Below are 24121 nucleotides of genomic sequence, written 5' to 3'. Positions count from 1 at the left end.
CATCATTGCTCTTTAAACATCACATTTTAAGATTCCTTTTGAAAAATGTCCAGGTAGGATGATACCAAAAAAATAAAAAGATAAATGTGACTTTAAAACTCATTACTAGATTCAGTAGTTTGTATTTGTTTAAATAAAAAAGGAAAGACAACATATATCCTTGATTTAATTTCAAGCTACCACCAGAAAAAGAACTCTATGAGATGGAAAATATTTCAATATTTATAAAAAAGAGTGGATAGATTGTAAATAGCTGAGGGAACCTGAGAGTTCTGTTTCCTCTGCAATTGTTCATATACTGAACTCTGAATTGACTGTTGAAAATTTTCCTACTGGAAATAACCTGTCCAAAAGCTAAAGTTGATAGAAGAATCCAACCTTGAAGGAAAATGAATCTTGATCAAGAAAAAGAATTTTCCCAATAAGTGCAAAGGAACAGTTCAGGGAAGGTAATAAGAATGAGCCTTGAAAAGGAAGAACTATTTCACTGATGCTGCTTGGCTACTCAGGTGAACTATTCAACTGAAGATTTAAAAAGAAGACCCTCATGAATGATGGTGTCAGATTAAGTCAAAAGAGGACAGTAAGGTGCTATTATTGCCTTCTGGGAAAATGGCTTAAATTTCTCCAAGAATCAAATTGCCTGCAAGTTAGCAAAAGCATAGCTGCTAAAACATGACATAGAGAATCAAATGAAGGTGAGTTTTCCTTCTGCGTAAGAAGCAACTTCTATAATGGGAAATGAAGCAGGCTTGGGAAGGAAGCTTTAAGACATGGCATCTCAGTTTACTGCTGTGTGCCTTGAGCAAGTTAGCCTCTCCTAGCTGAGGTTCTTCATTTATAAAATAAAGATACTAATGTCTACCTCTGAGGTAAGGATAAAATGGAAAAAAAAAAATGATGGAAAGCCCCTGTGCTATATAGGAAATCAGGAAGAGTTAGTCCATTTCCCTCCCCTGTCCCCTGCCTATAAGTTTTTGGAAGGCCCCTGATCAAAGCTCATGAACAAGATAAAATGAATCTTTGTAGAATGTCTTTGCATTCATTTTTATGTCAAAGTTATGCTCATACACAGCTGTACAGATTCAGGATTCTATGAAAATGTAACATATTGAAAATTCTCTAAGATTACTAACATGTAAGTACCACATCTTTTAAGAAAAGCCAATTAGGAGAAATATTAACCTAAATTTTCTACATAAAATATAGCTAGAGGTTTTCAAATAATTTTAAATGTAAAATAATAGATGCCATTAAGACAGGCTGGACTATTTTATTTGGAATAAAAGTATTACAACTTGGGTTTTCAACATAACTTATTTTTCAGTATCTTAAAGTATAGCAAATAAGATGGGTTTTCATATTTAATTCCAAATGTATTCCTAGTGAGGAAAAAATTATTTCAAGTCTTGTAACTTCCAAACAAGCAGTAATAACTTATTAATTGTGCCCTTGGTGATCTTAAAATATGGCATGAAAAGCAGCCTTGGAGACTTCCAAAGATGCTTAAAATACTCCTCCGGGAAGCAGTAGGGACACCAGGAGAATCTGGCTGCAGATGTATATCAAAAAGCTATTTACATGTTGAAGGAAATGATTTAATTAATACTGTTACAGCTGTGAAGTTAATATGCAGCTCCGAGGTTCTATCACAAGGGACTCTTTCATATTTTTAAACAAGTCACTCAGTCCTACAATTTTTCCCTTTTACAGTTCTTGCATAGTAATAAATATGTCCCAAAGGTTTTCAGGATGAGAATCGTGATGTCTGTTAATTTCTCCAATAATAATAAAGATGATGATGTTGATAGCAATAATAAGAGCTACCATTTACTGAAACCTCACAATATGCCAAGATCATTTCTAAGCCCGATATAGGTGTTATTTAATCCTTTCAACAATTACTGCTGTGGCTTTCTTCATTTTGTAGAATAGGAAATTGAGGCTTCAGAAGATTACACAAGTATAGACAGATACTTTTAGTTACCTACCCACAACCATTCCACACCCACCATACATATACACATTCCTTTAAAACAATGCATCCATTACCTTCAAGAGCTGGAAGGCAGGGGGAGAACCAGAACACTCAAGCCCACAGTCATAAATGCCTGTTGCAGGGCAGGCTGGCAGATGAGACAAAAGCAAAGGGAATAGCTAGATGCTGTGATCAAGAATCCATCTCACGCCAGTTAGAATGGCGATCATTAAAAAATCTGGGGACAACAGATGCTGGAGAGGATGTGGAGAAATAGGAACACTTTTACACTGTTGGTGGGAGTGTAAACTAATTCAACCATTGTGGAAGACAGTGTGGCGATTTCTCAAGGACATAGAAATAGAAATTCCATTTGACCCAGCAATCCCATTACTGGGTATATATCCAAAGGATTACAAATCATTCTACTATAAGGACACGTGCACACGAATGTTCATTGCAGCACTGTTTACAATAGCAAAGACCTGGAACCAACCCAAATGCCCATCGATGATAGACTGGATAGGGAAAATGTGGCACATATACACCATGGAATATTATGCAGCCATCAAAAACGATGAGTTTGTGTCCTTTGTAGGGACATGGATGAACCTGGAAACCATCATTCTCAGCAAACTGACAGAAGAGCAGAAGATCAAACACCGCATGTTCTCACTCATAGGTGGGTGTTGAACAATGAGAACACATGGACACAGGGAGGGGAGCACTACACACTGGGGTCTGTTGGGGGGAAATAGGGGAGGGACGGTGGGGAGGGTGGGGGGTGGGGAGCTGGGGATAGATAGCAAGGGGAGAAATGCCAGATGTAGGTGATGGGGAGGAAGGCAGCAAATCACACTGCCACGTGTGTTCCTATGCAACAATTTTGCATGTTCTTCACATGTACTCCAAAACCTAAATGCAATAAAATAAATAAATGGGGGAAAAAAAAAGAATCCCATAATAGGCAAGGGGCATGATTGTTTATGCACATGAGAATATACACTACTAGCTGATAAGAAGGGTTAAGGCATGGTCTGTGGTGGCCATGGTTATCTCTCTTTTCTTGAGACTACCCTATTTCCTTTTGTATTAAAATTAGCTTTCTCCCAGTTGATGGAATCAGTGAGATCCCTAATCTTGAACCTTGTCTTCCCCTGGCAAAGAGACAGATGTTGATCCAGCTGGGATCATTATACCCTCCTTCTAACACACCCTAGTAATTTAAATCGTGAGCAGGTGGACAACAGCTGGATCCTGTTTACATCTCAGCTGTGCCTTTCTGACAAGACTGTTAGTCCTCTGCACCTCCAGTGTCTACCTAAGCTCCTGGCTGTCTCAAATCCAATCCTTCTGCCGCCTGCTTCTGTTGTCCCTCCTACACAGTATCCCTTCTAAAATAATTAGCTAGAAATATGGAGAGAGGAGGCAGTTAGAGGTTGGCTAGGTAGCTAAAGAGGGAGGGTCTCAGGAGAGAGATGAGCCTGCAGGAATGCATCTGCACTGCCCCTGTGGTGTAGGCTGCAGGGGGAAATGTGGTTAAGAGCTTCCTCTTACACCAAGATGTCTGCTCAGAAGGGACTGTCCCAATTTAGGTGAAGGCAAAATAAATCAACTAAATGTCCTTAACTTGACCCAGAGTAAATTGCAATATTATTAACATTGTGGTTTTGCCCCCACCCGCTCTCTGCAGGTTTCGCTTAGGCACTCATGAGTAATAACTAAGATGGAATCACTCTGGCCAGTCCTAAGCATGCACAGATGCAACATCCACAGGGGGAATCTTTACCCTTCCCGTTAAGGCAGAACACACAGAAGTCTTCCTTGTTTCTGGCACGTAAAAGACCCAAAACTCAGCCCCATTTCTGGCAATCCACTCTCGGAGCCCCTCTTGCTGTGGAGAGCTTTTCTGTTGCTTAATAAACCCCACTCTGCCTCCAGTGCCCGCGTGCCTTATACTGCTTGGTCATGGATCAAGAACTCGAACCTTGCTAAACTAAGGAATAAGGAAACTGCGACAATAATTTCTGTCAAGTGACACCCAAAAATCTTAACACAATCTGTGATGACTAGTTTATAAGAAGTCTGATTTTTGAACTTTTAGTTTACATCATCTATGATTGATTCTGTTACTCAAGACTTTCCTCCTGAATTCTCTAACATAAATTTTTCTCAGTCTTTCCTAAATTAATTAAAAATTAAATATAATGAATAAAAAGAAAACTAAAATGAGATATGTAATATACATTATATATATTTGAAGAGATTTATTCTAAAATCATCTGAAAAAAACAATGTATGAGGTTTAATCATAGAGTTGGGAAGACTGGATTGCAGAGAGATCATTCCTATTATAAGGTATATACAAACTAATATAATTAAAGTAATATGTGCCAAAACTGATGGATGATATTCTAGAAATAGATCTTATAGAAATTTATTATATCATAAAAAATCAAAACAAATCAGTGAAAAGCCTACTAAGTATATATTGTTTTTGCCATTGGTCAGATGTCGGTAAAATATCTATTAAGATTTTCACCAATAAAGCAAAATTATGCTCCAAAGAGACTAAAGGCTAAAAACATCATTACTAAAGCACAAAATAAAAAAAGACAAAACCTATTAACAAAAAGTGAAAATAAAAGCTGATTATTGAGCACATTAGGAGATATTTAACTCTGAAGAAATTTTAAAAAATTCTACTTTAAACAAAGAAATAAGATTTTTTTTTCACCATGAAAATAGCCCCCAAAACCCCAAAATGATGAAACAGGTAAACTTGTGCTAATAACACCTTAGATACTCAAATTTTGCAAATAATGGTATACTTTTTTGGGAGGAAATTTAGCAAAGTGTATGAGGAGTCTTTAACATCTCTGCTAAAAAAACAGCAGGAGAAAATTATTGATGTTTGATGTAATACTACACAAACATTAAAAATATTAGCCAAGACTTCAGTAACAATATGAAAATGTTATTCATTAAGCTTAAAACTCATCGTTTTTGATGGCTACATAATAGTCCATGGTGTATATGTGCCACATTTTCCCTTTCCAGTCTATCATTGATGGGCATTTGGGTTGGTTCCAGGTCTTTGCTATTGTAAACTGTGCTGCAATGAACATTCGTGTGCATGTCTCCTTATAGTAGAACGATTTATAATCATTTGGATATATACCCAGTAATGGGATTGCTGGGTCAAATGGAATTTCTATTTCTAGGTCCTTAAGGAATCACCACACTGTCTTCCACAATGGTTGAACTAATTTACACTCCCACCAACAGTGTAAAAGTGTTCCTATTTCTCCACATCCTCTCCAGCATCTGTTGTCTCCAGATTTTTTAATGATTGCCATTCTAACTGGCATGAGATGGTATCTCAATGTAGTTTTGATTTGCATTTCTCTAATGACCAGTGATGATGAGCATTTTTTCATATGTTTGTTGGCCTCATTTATGTCTTCTTTTGTAAAGTGTCTGTTTCCTTCGCCCACTTTTGAATGGGCTTGTTTGTTTTTTTCTTGTAAATCTGTTTTAGTTCTTTGTAGATTCTGGATATCAACCCTTTGTCAGATGGGTAGACTGCAAAAATTTTTTCCCATTCTGTTGGTTGCCGATTCGCTCTAATGACTGTTTCTTTTGCCGTGCAGAAGCTGTGGAGTTTGATTAGGTCCCATTTGTCTATTTTGGCTTTTGTTGCCAATGCTTTTGGTGTTTTGGTCATGAAGTCCTTGCCTAAGCCTATGTCCTGAATGGTTTTGCCTAGATTTTCTTCTAAGGTTTTTATGGTGTTAGGTCCTATGTTTAAGTCTTTAATCCATCTGGTAATTCCACAATTTTTAAACAGAAAACTCTGTTTTCTTAACCAATTACATACCAATTGTTTCTGTTTTGATTTTCTTTTTTTGTAGAAAGATTTTTAATTATAAATTCATGGCTGTCAATATTGATTTTTATTTTTTTTCTATTAATTTTTAAGTTTCTGTTGAATCTGTAGTTATGTCACTTCTTTCTTTAATGAATTGATCATTTGTAATGTTTCTTCTTTTTTGGATCAACCTTACTATGTGCTTGTTGGTTTATTAATCTTTACAAAGAACCAACAATAGGATGTTAGTCAAATTGCTCTTCTTAGGATGGAAGTGTATATCATTGATGTTTAACTTTTTTTCTAATATCAATTTAAAGCTACATTTCTTCCTCTAAATACTACTAGAAATTCATCCACAAATAATAGTTAACTTTGAACTATTTTTCAATTTTCTTCTAAATTTCTCATTTGATTTGTGATTTATTAACATTTATAAATTTTTCTTATATTTGTGGTGGGAAAATATTATCTTTATTATTTCAGTCATTCAGCATTTATTGAGACTTGCTTATGGCCCAGAATACCATCTTAGTCATTGTTCAGCACACTAATAGAAAATTTATCTTGTAATTTTAAGTGTTATATCCTCTATATGACAGACAAATTGTTTGACAGTGTTAAAATATTTTATTTGTATTGAATTGTGCCTACTTTTTCTCTCAATAAGCAAGAATGGAGTATTAAACTCTCCCCCATGTTAACGGATTTGCCAATTTCCCCCTTTAATATTTCCAATTTTTGCCTCATATATTCTAAAATTCAGTTATTTGATGTAGTTTTGAATTATTGTGTCTATTTAATACATTGACCCTGTTATCATTATAAATATCTGTTTATCGCTATTCATACTCTTTATTTGAAGTCTACTTTTTTTCTGACATTAGTATGACCACAGAGGTTTTCTTCTGATTACTGTTTGCATGGCATGTATTTTCCATCTTTTTAATTTCCGTACATATATGTGTTTATATTTAATATGTATTTCATATAAATAACATAAAGTATTGTCTTCTTAAAAAATCCATGTTCTAATCTCTGTCTTTAACTGGAGTGTTTAGTCTGTTTATATTTCATATAATTATTGACATCGTTGTATTTTAATCTACCATATTGTTATTTGTTTCTTATTTGTACCATCTTCTTCAGTTTCTTACTGTTTATATTATTTTTATTTAGCTAGTTAGTCATACTGGTTATTCTATGGGAGTGGTTCTCAAGCTTCTTGGCCTCAGCACCTGTCTATACTCTTAAATGTTAATGATGATCCTAAACAGCTTTTGCTTATGTGGATTACAGCTATCAGTATTTATCTTACTAGGAATTAAAATGATCTTTTTAAAACGCAAGAATACACAGCAATGTTAGCCTACCAAGTATTGTAAGAATCTCCGTTTCCAGGCACTCCAGCCCGTAAGATTGCTCACTACCTTTCACGTGAGACAGGATGACTGTAACTCAATGAATGCAAACTATTAGCAAAAGAACACCATAGCATACAAATGTACTATTTATAGGCCGTATCTGTCATTGGAATAACATCCAAATCCACAGAGGTGTTGTGGAAGTTACTCTGGATCCTATTTTTAAAGAAAGATTTGCTATACCAGAATGTATATTTTGGACCAAGTTGAAAGTATAGGGAGGTTTCTATTAATCTATCTGAATGAATAATTCCAAGAAATACATTCATGAACTAGCAGGAGAGAGTATCTAGAAAGTTAGTATATAAGCCAACTCATGCAGACAAGGAGTTTCTTACACAATCGAACCAGTCTGGAAAAGTGGCTAGGTATTTGTGTTTGTCAAGGGTCCTTAACTCCATTTTATTTTCCAAAATAGATTTCCTACAGATTGGAATTGAGGCTAAACTGTGGCTAACCAGGGAGATGTTACCGGTCTTTGAGGCAGTAAATAGGAGACCAACAGAAAATCTTTAGGATGTTCCTTTTGGGGTCATCTATCTTTTTAATGACCTAGACTACTTGATTGACTGCTTAATGGCATTTAAATAGGTAATAAAATAAATAACCAGGATGACTACGTCCATGTTTTCAAACTTGCACCCAAAGAAATGAGATACAAACTTTTAGACATGCACATGGACATTCAAAAAGCAGTTACAACAAGCAATTCACAAAAATTATCTTGAGCAGCAGTGGGAAATCAGAGTTATATGAAAAATATGACTGCTGATATTATTTGTTTTATCACTTCACAGATTTGTTTTAAAGGTCACCTGAGTTACCACATATCATGTGTATAATAAACATTAACTACTATTATTATGGGAAAAGCTGGTCTTACTAGTTTTCACCAAGACTCCATGGAGCCAAATGATTTGCTGCAGAGTTCACAGTTAATAAGTGCTAAAGACAAGATTTGAGCTAAAGACTTATGATTCAAAATTCAGCCTTCTTTCCAAACACTATGATGCCAATTACATAGGACAAATTTCTTTGGTCTAATTTATCCCAAATTAGTTTATATAGAAGAAAAGATAATAATTTCTACCCAGTGAAATAAAAAATTTAATTAAAATGACCATTCAAATCACAAGATACAAAATGCAATGGGTTGAAAATGTGCTTAGCATATTATTTGTAATTACTTTATTTATAAGACTTGCATCTGAAAATTATTTACTTTATAACCTGCATTTATATAATATAACTGGGCATTAATTTAAGTATTTTTTTTCTGTCTTAGAAATTAGTGGTGAACTACAGTTGATAGCACAATTATTTAAGTTACATGTTAGTCCAAATGTATGGAACTCAGTTTTGGAAATATTACTTCTGGTTCCTGAATACATTTGCCAATGTGAGCAAATGGTGACAAGTTCTAATTACAGTTATTATAGTGGAGAAAAAAAGAGTAATCACCTCTGGAGGCTCTGGAAAAAATCCTTCAGGGATTTTTGCTGCTTGGTTGAATCAAACATGTTTTGTTACCACATGAACTTCAATGGAACCTGATTCTAAAAGTATCCTTGCTGCTCAAGACACATTTTCTAAAATCTAAACCACAAGTAAATTACTTAGAAAATTTGAGACTGATATAAAACTGTAGAATAAGTTAGCATAAATATATTTGATAATGGGAAGTTTTAAAGGATGACAGCTTTCTTCAGCTTTCTTATACTTTTTGGAATTATACTGTTAAGTTTCCTCTCTAGAGTGAAAATTATGCTAGTTCACACAAAACCTGTTTAAGAAACACAACTAGAAACAAGTTGTTCTTACACTTGGGTGGTGAGACAGTTCTGTAGGAGGCATAATAAAATCATGTGCTTTGCTGACAGTTCTAGACAGGCAGAAATAACGTGTGCATCGTTACTCCATTAAGACAACTGTCTTCTGTGTGGTTAAAATTTCAAAATAGGAATCACCACACTGATGCATTTTCTTCTTAGTAAATGTGGGCTCTACTTACCTATATAAGGATTTCATTCTTTGGCATTTTTTTCCAGAATTAATATTCCAGCAAAGATAGAAACTTGCCATTCGTGTTTGTTATGTTAACATCTTCATTATTCCCTTTTTCTACTTTAAACACAAGCATGTTCAAAACCATTTTCTACTTAACATTTAGGCCTGCAGTCACTATGACATTATGTCTTTTTAAAATGGACAAGAGGATACACTGGAAGTTGAATCCCACTTCAGTATAACAAACTAAACCAGAAGGCAGTTGTTTTGAAGTTCCATTATATTAACATAATCCCAAGATGATTCTTTCCTAAAGGTTGCCTAAAGTCTTTTTTGAATAGTATTTCATTATTCTATACCCACACACATGTAAAATATACATATATGTGGATGTAGTCACAATACTTAGATGTGTACTCATTTTAAAGTGTATTTTAAAAGCATGATAAACTCACCTTAGAAAGTCCACCGACTTCCAAATAAAAGCAGATAATGAACGCATTCCAGGTGACCCAGAGGGCAGTCCACACTGTATACTAGATAGAAAGGTGGGAGGGAGAAAGAGAAGAAAAATGTGGAGATGAAAGGCATGTATATCAAATAAATCAATAATAAAAATGTCAATAGGTCTATCTTCTGGGAAGAAACAGACAGAAAGCACTCAAAAAAGAATGCTCTCTATGTGGTGGTCCCCTAAGCTCTCCAGAAATTAAAAATCCGATAGTTCCTACTGTTTTCAGTAGATACCAATAAAGCTAGATTTACTTTTAAAGTGCTTTGCTGGCTTGCAGGTACAAGTTAAACTCAAGTGTTCATTTGATTTCTGTTTTCTGAGTATTATCTTTTCTGAGGAACACAATTAGGCAAATCATCCTGTAAGCTCTCTATCATCTTTAAGTTATAATATAAAACCATCACATTTTAAGAAATGTTTATTGAAACCTAGCACTGAAAGAAGACCATGTTTGAAAATAAATGCATGGAGTACAAAATTAGCAAACTTTCATCGGTTGGACTATTTTATTAAGAGTAGAAGGTATGCCTCTAATATGACCATATAATAATAAAAATATAATCTTATAAAATAGTTTTAAAGCAGAGAAATTAATAAATTAATAAATAGGATTAAGAATTAGAAAACAACAGATTTCCATATCTTCCAATCATATCCATTCAACAAATTTTAAACCTACGTGTCTTACTGATTAATTGATTTTATCCAGGTATTATGTATTAGGAAACACCTTCTCCCAGAGCATTAGTCAGTCTCAATTAAGGTAGTCCTAGATTGAGAGACTCATTGATAGAGAATCAATGATTGGACTAGGGCTCCCCTCATCCAGTCACTTTCTTATGCAGACAAGAAATTGAGGCCCAGAAAACTGACATACAGAACAGCTAGGATGACTGAGGATGGTACTTACTGTAGAACACAAATAACATATAAAATACATTACTTTCCCTATTCATTTTATTTTATCACAAAAATGCATGAATTCTTAATGTCTTAGGTAGATATTAATTGAATTATTGCTACCAATGATTACAATCATTGTACACTATTTTTAAATTGAAATATTGAAATCATTTCCTTAGCTTATTCTATGCTGTCAAATAATCAAATTATAAATTTTAGACACTGTATAATATAGCCATATTGCTAGTACAAACTTTATCAGAAGCTTTTAACTACTTATGAAATTTAATTTATATTATATATTCTGTCATTTATGAATATTTAAGGGCTTTCAAAATAATCTCATGTAGTAGGGTAGTGCTATAATTGGTTACATTTAATGTTCCATAATATAACTGTTTTTCTGACAGAAGATTTGCTTGCTATTTATTTATTTAGAGATGGAGTTTTGCTCTTGTTGCCCAGGTTGGAGGGTGTGATCTTGGCTCACGGCGAGCTCCACCTCCCATGTTCAAGCCATTCTCCTGCCTCAGCCTCCTCAGTAGCTGGGATTATAAGCATGCACCACCACGCCCAGATAATTTTGTATTTTTAGAAGAGACAGGGTTTCTCCATGTTGGTAAGTCTGGTCTCAAACACCCGACATCAGGTGATCCACCTGCCTCGGCCTTCCAAAGTGCTGGGATTATGCGTGCGAGCCACTGCGCCAGGCCTGCTTTTATTTTTAAGAATAATACAATTATAATTATGAGTTAAACCTCGAAATCACTGGAAATTTAGTTGGAAAATGTTAAAAAGTTAACATAAGTAAAAATATATAGTGAGATATTTGGTATATGCAGATATTGCTGATGTTGCAATATATGCTGTTCATAAAGTCTTCTAGTGTGAGTGGACTTGGTAAATTTGAACTTTCAATAAGATTTAAAGCTCTTCCTAACAAGATGGCATCTGGTATCTGCTATCTTCCATTCTAAATAAATCTAATTATAAGTATATTGAAATCCGAGAGCATTGCTAACCTCTAAATCATGAGACAAAAGTCACTGGAAAAGGTTAGGGAAAAAACATAAAATAAAGCAATATTAAAGTAAGGTAACAAACTAAATTAATTACAAAGCCATGTGATAGAACTTAATTATTAGGACTAATTCCTAAACCTACAGGTATTTTTTTAGAGAATCAATTCATAGTGATAACAAATGCATAATAAAACACATCTATTTAAAGATCATAGCGCAAACTTGGTGACTGAAGTGTATTCAGGATCTCTCAAAAGTTGTACTATTGATGGTACTTCTGAACTTGCAAAGGCAAAATTACCAGGCTAAGTAAACCTCGACTGTCAGTTCCTATGTTTTTGACAGTAATAGGGTTATTATCCGGTTCTTTCTGTGTTCCTGGTACTATGCTAAGTGCTTTACGTAGATCATGTTGTTCAATCATCACCCTTAAACCGAGGTAGAGGGATAATCATTTAATCACCTATTTAGTGTTGGAGTTAGGATTTGACATCTGATAGTTTGATTCCAGAGCTGGGATGTTTAAGCATTCCAAGGTAGGCTTTATTCTAAAAGATTTTAGTAAAAGAATTAAAGATTCAGGACAAAATAATCCATCACTCAATTAAGAAATTTGTCAAATCATCAATTCACCAAATTACCAGTTTGCCTCAAATTTTTATTCATATCTGCTCTATAATTGGCAATTAATTTTAGAATGACAGTATATTTTATATTTTACAATGAGTGTGACTTCCACAATATGGAATTCATGTGTTGTTTGTTTTAGCAACATTGCATAATATCTTCTAATACATTTACAAGTTTTTTCTAATAAATTTGTGTTTCTTTGCTGAGAACAAAGAAAATATATATTTTTTATTTTTAAACTGTTATAAGATATAAACTACATCTTATTGTGCACTTGAGACACAAATCTGATCATGGGTGTAAGAGAAAAGAGATATCTAGAGATATAAATATGTCATAGAAATCTAGCTAGGCAGGAAGTATTGGGATAACCAATGACCAAAGAGACTGCCTATCCTCCCGATCATCTTTCTGAAGTGTATTATTTTATTTATAATTCAACTGAAGCAATAATTTAAAAAGTAAGACTCTCCATTTTTAAGAAATACCCTATGGTTATTATAAAGCAGGCTTACATCGTATATTTAGGTAGATTAAATATACTTGTAGTAAAGAAAGCTTTTTAATATAAGGGAAAAAATCACTCTCTGCATAATCTCTCCCTCTCTCTTCTACTTTGCTTATGTTTACTATATACATTTAAAATCCAAATCCATATAGACAAAGCCTATAATAATGAAAAAGAATGTTTATGCATTCTGACTTCTTAAATATATTCTAGTTTTACAAGGATATTTCAGCATTTTTTAATGGAAATGGACATCTTCCAGCCTATTTCTTCTACATCGAGCAATTAGTTTATAATATGAATTATTTTAAATTTCTGAGCTTGCATATTTTCCAATTATGAGAAAGGCCATTCATTCATTCTTTCATCTACAAATCAATTTGCTATAATATTATATGCAATATGCTAGACTTAGAATAAAAAAGTAGAGTAAGTTTCTTGCTTAGTCATTGTTGTAACATTTTCTAGCAGAGTAAACGGGAAAAAAAGACACATGTGCAGCTCAAACATTTGTCAAGCATTTACTCTGTATTTGGCTATCATAAGCAAGTCACATACATCATATAATTCTTTAAAATGATCTATGGGTCAGGTTTTTACAGATGAGGTAACTATGGCAAAAACAAAGCAAATAAATGTCCTGAGGCTTCACAGCCAATAATTGGTGAAGAGGAATTTAAGTGTGATGTTTACCAATTGAATCAAAACCTAACACTCAACTTCACGTTGAGCAGTGACTCCAGAATGGGATTTATGCTGACATAGTAGGACAATATTGCTATACAACAGTTCAGATTAAAAGGAGTTGTCCTTTGTATATAAGCATTTGCACAAAAGTCCAAATAACTAATTTATGGAATTTTCAAACTTACTTGACCCTTTAAAATTTTTAAAGGCTGTTAAATTTTGTCAAAGACCTTCTCTGCATCTATTGAGGTAATCATGTGGTTTCTGTCTTTGGTTCTCTTTATGTGATGGATTATGTTTATAGATTTGAATATTTTGAAACAGCCTTTTATCCCCAGGATGAAACCTACTTGATCATGGATAGCTTTTTGATCTACTGTTGCATTCAGTTTGCCAGTATTTTATTGAAGATTTTTGCATCGATGTTCATCATGGATATTTGGCTGAAATTTTCTTTTTTAGTTGTATCTCTGCCATGTTTTGGTATCAGGATGATGTTGGTCTCATAAAATGAGTTAGGGAGTATTCCCTCTTTTTGTATTGTTTTGAATAGTTTCAGAAGGAATGATGTCAGTTCCTCTTTGTACGTTTGGTAGAATTCAGCTGTGAACCTGACTGGACCTGAGCTTTTTTTGGTTGGTAGACTATTAATTGCTGCCTCAGCAGCCCTTTATGCTAAAAATGCTCAGTAAACTAGGTATCAATGGGACGTATCTTAAAACAATAAAAGCTATTTATGACAAACCCACAGGTAATATCATACTGAATGGGCAAAAACTGGAAGTGTTCCCTTTGAAAACTGGCACTAGATTAGGATGCCCTCTCTCACCACTCCTACTCAATATAGTATTGGAAGTTCTAGCCAGAGCAATCAGACAAGAAAAAGAAATAAAGCGTATTCAGTTAGGAAAAGAGGAAGTCAAATTTTTTCCATTTGCAGATGACATGATTGTATATTTAGAAGATCCCATCATTTCAGCCCCAAATCTCCTTAAGATGATAAGCAACTTCAGCAAAGTCTCAGGATACAAAATCAACAGGCAGAAATCACAAGCATTCCTATACGCCAATAACAGACAAACAGAGAGACAAATCATGAGTGAACTCCCATTCACAATTGCTACAAAGAGAATAAAATACCTAGGAATACAACTAACAAAGGATGTGAAGGACCTCTTCAAGGAGAGCTACGAACTACTACTCAAGGAAATGAGAGGACACAAACAAATGGAAAAACATTCCATGCTCATGGATAGGAAGACTTAATATCATGAAAATGGCCATACTGCCCAAAGTAATTTGTAGATTCAATGCTATCCCCATCAAATTACCAATGGCCCTCTTCACAGAACTAGAAAAAACGATCTTAAACTTCATATGGAACCAAAAAAGAACCTGCATACTCAGACAATCCTAAGCAAAAAGAAAAAATGCTAGAGGCATCACACTACCTGGCTTCAAACTATACCACAAAGCCACAGTAATCAAAACAGCATGGTACTGGTACCAAAACAGAGTTATAGATCAACTGAACAGAACAGAGGCCTCGGAATTAACATCCTGCACCTACAACCATATGATTTTTGACAAAACTGACAAAAACAAGCAATGGAGAAAATATTCCCTATTTAATAAATAAATGGTGTTGGGAAAACTGGCTAGCCATGTGCAGAAAGCTGAAACTGGACCCCTTTCTTACACATTATACAAAAACTAACACCAGAGGGATCAAAGATTTAAACATAAGACCTAACACCACAAAAACCTAGAAGAAAACCTAGGCAATACCATTCAGGACATAGGCCTAGGCAAGGACTTCATGACTAAAACACGAAAAGCATTAGCAACAAAAGCCAAAATAGACAAATTGGATCTAATTAATCTTAGGAGTTTCTGCACAGCAAAAGAAACAATAATTAGAGTGAACAGGCAACCAACAGAATGGAAAAAATTTTTTACAAGCTACCCATCTGACAAAGGGTATCCAGAATCTACAAAGAACTAAAACAAATTTACAAGGAAAAAATAACCTCATCAAAAAGTGGATGATGGATATGAACAGGCATTTTTCAAAAGAAGACATTTATGTAGCCAACAAGCAAATGAAAAAATGCTCATCATCACTGGTCATTAGAGAAATGCAGATCAAAACCACACTGAGATACCATCTCACCCCAGTTAGAATGGCACTCATTAAAAAATCTGGAGACAACAGACGCTGGAGAGGATGTGGAGAAATAGGAATGCTTTTACACTGTTGGTGGGAGTGTAAATTAGTTCAACCATTGTGGAAGACAGTGTGGCGATTCCTCAAGGATCTAGAAATAGAAATTCCATTTGACTCAGTAATCCTATTATTAGTTATTACTCAGTAATCCTTATTATTAGTTTGGGTATCCAAAGGATTGTAAATCATTCTATTATAAAGACACATGCACACATATATTCATTGTGGCACTGTTTATAGTAGCAAAGACTTGGAACCAACTCCAATGCCCATCAATGATAGACTGAATAAAGAAAATGTGGCACATATACACCATGGAATACTATGCAGCCATAAAAAATGAGTTCATGTCGTTTGCAGGGACATTGATGAAGCTGGATACCATCATTCTCAGTCAACTGACACAAGAACAGAAAACCAAACACCACATGTTCTCGTTCATAAATGGGTGTTGAACAACGAGAACACATGGGCACAGGGAGGAAAATATCACACACTGGGGTCTGTTGGGGGATGGGAGGGCTAGGGGAGAGATAGCAGGGGTGGGGAAATTGGGGAGGGATAACATTAGGAGAAATACCTAATGTAGGTGATGGGGGGTAGATGCAGCAAACCACAATGACATGTGTATACCTATGTAACAATCCTGCAAGATCTGCACATGTACCTCAGAACTTAAAGTCTAATGAAAAAAAAATTTTAAGGCAGTTTTGAGCTCATTTTAATTTCAAGGTTAATCTTACTTCAAAAAACGTTTAACAAATTTGCTAATTCATCCTTATGTGAGTTAAAACCTGCTTGATTAAATTATCACCCATGAAATAACAAAGATTTAAGTAATTCTAAGGCAACAATCTTGTTTTGAATTTTACAAGTAAAATGAAAAAGAATATTTGAGGAGTAAACAGATAGGAAATCATTTATTCTACAACAATGCCTTGTGACTGGTAAATATGATTTCACTGCTTCATATTGTTTATACCCAATGAAGCACATAAAGTCCATTCAAAACCCAAGTCTGACCATGGTATTCTCATAATGCAGGGGTCCCCAATCTCCAGGCTACAGACCAGCGCTGCCTGAGCCCTCCCTCCTGTCAGATCAGCATGGCATTAGATTTTCATAGGAACACGACCGTATCGTGAACTACTCATGCGAGGGACCTAGGCTGCAGCTAATTAGAAGAATCTAACTAATGACTGATGATCTGAGGTGAAACACTTTCATCCCCAAACCATCCCACCCAGCCTCTGGAAAAATTGTCTTCCATGAAACCAGTCCCTGGTGTCAACAAGGTTGGGGATGGCTGCCCTAATGTACATATTCCACTTTAGCCAAAATAAACTTTAACAAGTGAAGGAGTACTATGTGGCAAGGTTGCTTCTGTATTCTAAAAGTAAATATAGAAATAGTAAATTGTACCTTAACAGGGTGATAGCATCTGGAAGGGAATTATTGCTTTTTGAGTCTGTGAATTGGGGAGGTTTTTCTAACAGTTTTTGTGGTGAGGCATCCTCAACTATAGTGGCAGGAGCTTGCAACATTATATTTCTTAGAAAAAAAATAAGTCTTAAGGAGTAAGTCAGCTAATGATAGGTGCAGGTAGTACAGCACATACTATTTTATCATATAATTTCCTCAGCCAAGTTCAGGCTGAGATAAGCAAGGCAGTGCATTGATGACATGTTCTGAGGTTGAAAAAAAAAAATTCCTGTCCTGTCCATTCTATCTTATAAAATCCTTTCATCCAGTAACATCTGATTCATTTATTATTTGCTCCATCAAGTATGAAGCATATGTAATGGTCTGTACATAGAGGAATAGGCCTAGAATACAGCAATAGGTGGGCACAGTTCTGCCTTCCAAAAGTACGCATTGTTGAATGGGGAGAGAAAGGTTGGGAAGCAATGATAGGTAAGGCAGGGTGTTGGGGTAGAAAGTTACCAGGATTTACAGCAGCAGAAGGGAAAAGGCACTTTCCCTTGCATTAAGTGGTCAAGTAAGGCTTTTAAAATGTGACTATTTAATTGAGGATTATTAAGGGTTTTTCCGAAAGGATAGGGAGATTAAGGCATTCCAGGCAGAAGGTGTAGTATGTATTTTTGAAGAGTCAAGGGGAGCATGTGGCCTTTGGAAAATACAAATCATTTGGCATGGCTGGAACAAGGCAGGCAAACGGGGAATGAAGGAGGTGCTGGAAGGGTAGATAAAGAAACAATTTTCATAAGATTTGATTTAGACTCTGAGAGTTTGGAAAAAACTATAGGCATTGGAAAGCTTGAGATTCATGGTCCTTTACCCAAAGCAGTTTCATAGGGGTGATCAATTACCTAGATTCAACTGTGATGAACCCTGTTTTTTGTCCAAAATGGTATTAAATTATCTGTGCTTTTGTAAACCTAAAGCTCTGTTAAACTATCGCAGCAAACATATATATGTTATTAATCTCTGCATGAGAACTTAGCACATACCTGGTGCTCCAAAGTGTTTGTTAGTTTGAAATGGATTAAATTTAATTGAACTATCTGTGTGGTGGTTTCAGCCAATAAAGGAAGCCAACACTAAAAATAGCAGAAGCGATTTTGAGAGAAAATCCCTTGCAATCAAAAAGCTCTTTCCCCTCACAGTAGAAAGTCAGTATGGATTTCTGCTCTAGGACTCTGCTTACTGCCATTGAAAAGCTGCCGCCTCTAATGGGACATATGCCACATTCGTCTTCAGTTTTCTTTTTAATACCAGAATTAATTCCAGGACACCAGTTGTAGCTTCAAACCAAAGCATTTGTGACAACTCAAGAATGAATTAAAAAAAAAAAAAAACTTCTCAAATAACAACATGCCCTTTTTATAAAAGGCAGTGTTTGTGAACAGGTTTCCCATACTCACAGATTAATGATTCTTTAGGTACTTTTATCAAACAGATAATTTATACCCACGTTAGAATAAGAGGTAATCCAGTTTCGTAGACGTAACAGTATCTGACTGGGAGGCAGGCCACGATTATTTCCTGTATCACAACTTATACTGACAATGGTAACATTATCATCTGGAATCTGGCAGTGAAAACAAAGCACAGATGATGCTACAGCAGCTTTTTGAACCTAACAAACAATCACAGGCCAGTACCCACCCAGTTCTGCTCCTTGGGCTAGTCAGTCAACCTTTTTGACCTCTTTTATTGTCTGGTAAATTAGATAGGCTGACACACGCCCTGTAGGATATTTGTGAGAATGAACCTGAATGGCATGCTTGGTGTGGAGGCTTTCCCAACAATTCATTGCTTTCTTTCTCTCCCCTTCCTGAGAGAGGATCTTGAATAAGAGCACAAATAAAATGAGAGAGCCTGGTTGGCGTAACCCATTAAAAGAGACCATCAAGATGAGCAAAACTGTGGATTGTTAGTCTTACTGATGCTTTTCTTTGAAGTTTCTGAAAGACCTAAAACTGCCTTCCTCTACACACAGGAGGGAGAAAGGAGAGAAAGAAGCAAAGGAAAGGGTACCAGCAGAGAAGTGACAGCAGTTTCATCGTGGGTGGACTCTGTGAACTAGTAGGGCACTAGATAGGATAAATAATCAATAAATAGGTATTGAGCACTCATTACATTCTATGCTCTCAAAGAACACTTTGCCTAGAAGACATAAACATGGACAAATTATAAAACATACTCAAGACACTCTACAGGTGAAGAAGCAGAGAGTGATTCCTGATTAAGGCGTATGGAAGGAGGTGTGCATGAGAAACTGAGAAAACGTTGCTAGGCCGGTACACAAACTCCAGGCAAGGCTACCAGAGCACAGGGCTGGCGAGGCAGGTGCAGCAGGAGGCCCATGACACTGAGCTGTGCAGACTCTCAGCCCTTCTGGGTCTCCACACCTGGCTCAGGGCCTCCCCCAGGCCTTGCCCTGCTTCTGGTCTCATTCCTCTTCACTGCCATTCCCCCACCTCTAGAGAGCCCCAGAACCTGCCCCTCCTCACTCCTTACATGTTAGCACCTGCAGAGCAGGGCCTTTGACATTTGAATTCTTTCCTATTTTTCCAACCTTAGCACAGTATAGGTCCTCAACAGATGCTTAATGAATGAATCAGAACCGCTGTGAAAGTCCCCCTTCTATGGGCCTGTGATGCCTCCTGCCCAGACTCCCCTTCACTCCCTTCGTCCCTGGTGGACTCACTCTCTTACTTGTACTGCAGACCTGAACCTCATCTCCCTGTAGGGTGACTAACTCCATTGCCCTGCTAAAGTCAGATACCCCATTAGAAATCTCATGGCACAGTGTGCTCCTTCATATCACTTAACACAGTTGCAATTTAACATTTATGTGGATAATTGTTTGATAAAGGCACACCTCTCTTCACTGCACTGTAAGGTAAGCACCCAGGAAGACAGACAATATGTCTGTTTGTTTTTGCTCACCAGTATAGCCCACACCTAAAACAATGTCAAACACAGGGTAGAAGCTCAGTAAATATCTTTTGAATTAGCAGTGAATAAAAAAAAGGGAGAACGAAAGTTAGAAAAGAAAGAAGTGAGTAAAGGAAAGAGGATGAGGAGAAAAAGGGAAGAAGGAAGGAAGGGAGGGAGGGAGGGATGGAGGAAATAGGGAGAAAGGAAGGAAAGAAGGAAGAAAAGAAGGGAGGGAGGGAGGAAGAGAGGACAGAAGAAAGGAAGGGAGGAAGGAAGGGAGGGAGGGAGGAAGGAAGGAAGAAGGGAGGGAGGGAAGGAGAAAGGAAAGAGGGAGGGAGGGAGGGAGGGAGGAAGGAAGGACAGAAGGAAGGAAGGAAAAAAGGAAGGAAGGAAGTAAAAAAGAATTGTGAGACATGAGTTAGGTCAAGTACATCAGGGAAGAATATTCTTAGATTTTATCCAGCTAAGGAGCCAGTGGCGGTTTTAAGCCAGTGATTTGAGAAAAGCACAAAGAGCAAGTAGGAAGGGAGGAAGGCAGAAAATAAGAGGTAAAGTACACCTATAGAAGAGAGGGGAAAAGCCTCAACCAAGGCAGCAGTTGTGTGGATAGTGCATAGGGTTAACATTTAGTGGGTAAAATCAACGGAACTAGATGTCACTGATATATACCTACAGCTTCATTCTCTGGAAGCCATCAATGATTTCAAAGCCACCAGGCATTTTGTTTCTCAGCAGAACACCAAAATCATTAAAAAAAAGTCTGTAATGAGTAAAAGTACTCTATATTCATAGTAACAAACTGGAAGACATTTAGAATTCAACAACAGCTTGAGATTATGCATGAAATGAAAGCATTTTAGGCTGCAAGTCCAACTCCATGAAATCCCCTTCTAGGAGATCATGCAGTTACTTAGCAGAGGCTATCTTTATGTATTTATTTTATTTGAGACAGGTTTCTCTCTGTTGCCCAGACGGGAGTACAGTGGCATGATCACGGCTCACTGCAGCCTTGATCTCCTGGGTTCAAGGGATCCTCCTGCCTCAGCTCCCCGAGTAGCTGGGACCACAGATGCCCCAGTGTTTGGCTAATTTTTGTACTTTTTGTAGACTTGGGATTTCTACAAAAACCTCAGCTGCTCTTTAACTCCTGAGTTCAAACAAACCTCCTGCCTTGGCTTTTCAAAATGCTGGGACTACAGGCATGAGCCACTGTGCCTGGCTGTGATTTTCCCTAAGAGAAGGAAAGTAAAGCAGAAATTGTTTAGTCCTTGCAGCGAATTAAAAGCCATCAAATGCTCCCAAGGCCATTTGAGTGTGGTCCATTCAGATACCTACATCTCTGTGAAATAGTGAAAGATATCAAAAAGCCAAGTTTAAAAATCAAAAAAGAGAATGGATGCATTTAATAGAGAAAAGTTACAACTTTATTATTTTCTAAGGTGGAATTAGATTATGACAACATGGAAAGATGGCATGTTTTTAAGTCTATGATTTTCTTCTAGTGAGGCAATGTCAGTGTGTTCCAAGAAAACATACAGTAATTCTACTGAACACCGTATATTTATTCAGGCTCAATGAACATTTTATAGCATGTTACTCCAACTTACAATACTTGTATATGCATATTATTTCTCACAGCCTTCTCAAGTGTGTGGCCTACAGTATAGCCCTCTTTTTATATTATAGGAAAGACAACTAATTACTGTAAATAACTTCCATTAGATTGTGGGTCATAGCATACACCTCATTAAACTGTCCCATAATGGAGTGTGTACTGACCACATTTTGGATTTATATTTCAAATTCATCTTGACAAATGAGAAACTATTCAATAACATCTAGTATGAAATACATGAGGGATGTGTACCAAATATCCATACGTACATGCACTTGTAATGTCCTAAAATCAATTAAAATTAAAACATATTATTGTTTTCAGTGATTAAACAATTATGCTAGATAGATTTGGTTTTTGAAGTTAGTGACAAATGTCATTGAAAGTTATGATAAATTAATACACTGATAGTTAATGTACATTGCTTCTAACTTTTCTATATCCAAGAATATAAGCAGACCTACTCTATCCAAACCCTATTCTGAATTTCCCTATAAAACTTGAATTCCGTTACACTGTGAGTGACACCACGCCATCATACACTTACGAGGGTGATGCGTCGATCTCACCGTACAATACTCATTATGTTATATTTTCCACAGATAATCGCTTCTTAACAAAATTTAATAATTGAAGGCTATAAAAGCAATGTCACATCATATCAGAAGGGGCCACTTAGAATTATTTTATTTATACTCTTATAGAAATTTTGAATTATTTATATGAGGAGAAATGGTAAAAATAAGACTTACCACCATGATGTATCGAGGTCTGTACTGTATGGTTCCAAACAAACCCAATATGACAACTATTATGTGTAGAAAATTTCCAAGAATAGGCGCCCACTGGAAACCAAGGAAGTCAAAGATCTGCCTCTCTAATGCTGAGAGCTACAACAAAAAAAAAGAAAGTTCATTAGCGTCTAATCAAAGCATCATGATACCATTTTAATCATTATCTCACTGCTGGTGGAGTCTGCATATCCAATTTCAATCACACTTTTTGTCACCGTTATTATTAGAATTTTCATTCTTATTTCATGTGCTGTTTCAGGCATTGTGTTTCAGAAATTACTAAGATAGCTTTGAGCATTATAACTTCAAGTATGAATATATTTTTGAATCTATCTGGAGAGTTAGAGATACACCTCTTAAATCATTTTCTACAGTAGAAAATCCAGACAGATTTTTTATGTTTTAAGTTCATCATTTTTATTTTTATATTAAAAAGTTATGTTTAATTATTAGGGATATATAATAGGTAAATATATATTTATGGGGTACATGTGATATCTTGATGTAGGCATACATATCTAATAATCACAGCAGAGTAATCAGATGTTTCATCACTTCAAACATTCCTCTTTTCTTTTTGTTAGAAACATTCTAAATCCACTCTTTTGTTTTAAAATATGTAATTAATTATTGTTGACTATAGTCAACCCATTGTGCTATCAAATACTGGATCTTACTTATTCTATCTACCTCTATTTTTGCATTTATTAACTATCCTCATTTTATCCTCTCCTTGCTCCCCTTCCCAGACTGTGGTAATCATCATTCCACTCTCTATCTCCATGAGTTCAATTGTTTTAAATTTTTGCTCCAGAAAATAAGTGAGTACATGTGAACTTTATCTTTCTGTGACTTGGCTTATTTTATATCATTATTTTTAATAAAACGATTGGCTTAGTATAACATAATTGGATCAAAAACAAAGAACTCCAGGCGTGGGACACTAGAACTGTATCATTTTGGAAAACAGACAAAAACAAAAACTTCTACTTATCCCTGCTTTCCTGTGTGAAATATACATTAGCCAAATCTGTTCTGTTTCCTTTCCTTTCCTTAGATTGCCAGTGCTGACAATGGGTAACCACCTGTTCAAAATGAAGCTTACTTATTTCCTTACTCTGGGCTCAAGACCCTGATCTAAAGCTAGAGTTAAACAACCCCTTCGAATCACATTTTATTGTGATCATATACCTAACAAGAAAATTCACCTTCGGTTAGATAGCATCCTTTTAGAATACCCAATAGAAATTATGAGGCCATTACAATTTTAGACATTATATTATATTTGTATTACATACATCTACATTTCAAAACAATTATAAAATGTGTCAAGATACACACAACCATTTGTGATGAAACAAATGTATTTCATATGGTCCAGTGAATACCAAAAAATGTCATTATCATGCACTAACAGTATTTCTTGTATTCTACAGTAAAAAATTTTACAATTTCACCTATTCTATTTGGACATTAATCATTATACATTTCAGGTATTTTTCTAGATTTGTATTGATAAAACAGTAATTCTAAT

At 35.6% G+C, this 24121-nt stretch overlaps 1 protein-coding gene across 3 annotated transcripts in view; it reads right to left on the bottom strand.

The window, feature by feature from the left end:
* NKAIN3 (sodium/potassium transporting ATPase interacting 3) overlaps positions 1–24121 on the bottom strand; it is a 650466-nt gene that overhangs the window by 320066 nt on the left and 306279 nt on the right. For all 3 annotated transcript variants that reach the window (XM_032296192.1, XM_032296191.1, XM_032296190.1), the window contains exons 2-3: positions 22546–22683; positions 9736–9816 (exon numbers count right to left, since the gene is read on the bottom strand). In XM_032296192.1, the coding sequence (XP_032152083.1) occupies positions 9736–9816; positions 22546–22683 (219 nt within the window). The remainder of the gene's footprint in view (positions 1–9735; positions 9817–22545; positions 22684–24121) is intronic.

Source organism: Sapajus apella, unplaced genomic scaffold (assembly GCF_009761245.1).
Source record: "Sapajus apella isolate SASKATOON/1434 unplaced genomic scaffold, GSC_monkey_1.0 scaffold35, whole genome shotgun sequence".
NCBI classification, from domain to species: Eukaryota; Metazoa; Chordata; class Mammalia; order Primates; family Cebidae; genus Sapajus; species Sapajus apella.
Note: the sequence above shows the minus strand (reverse complement) of the source record. Positions and strands in the feature narration are given on the sequence as shown.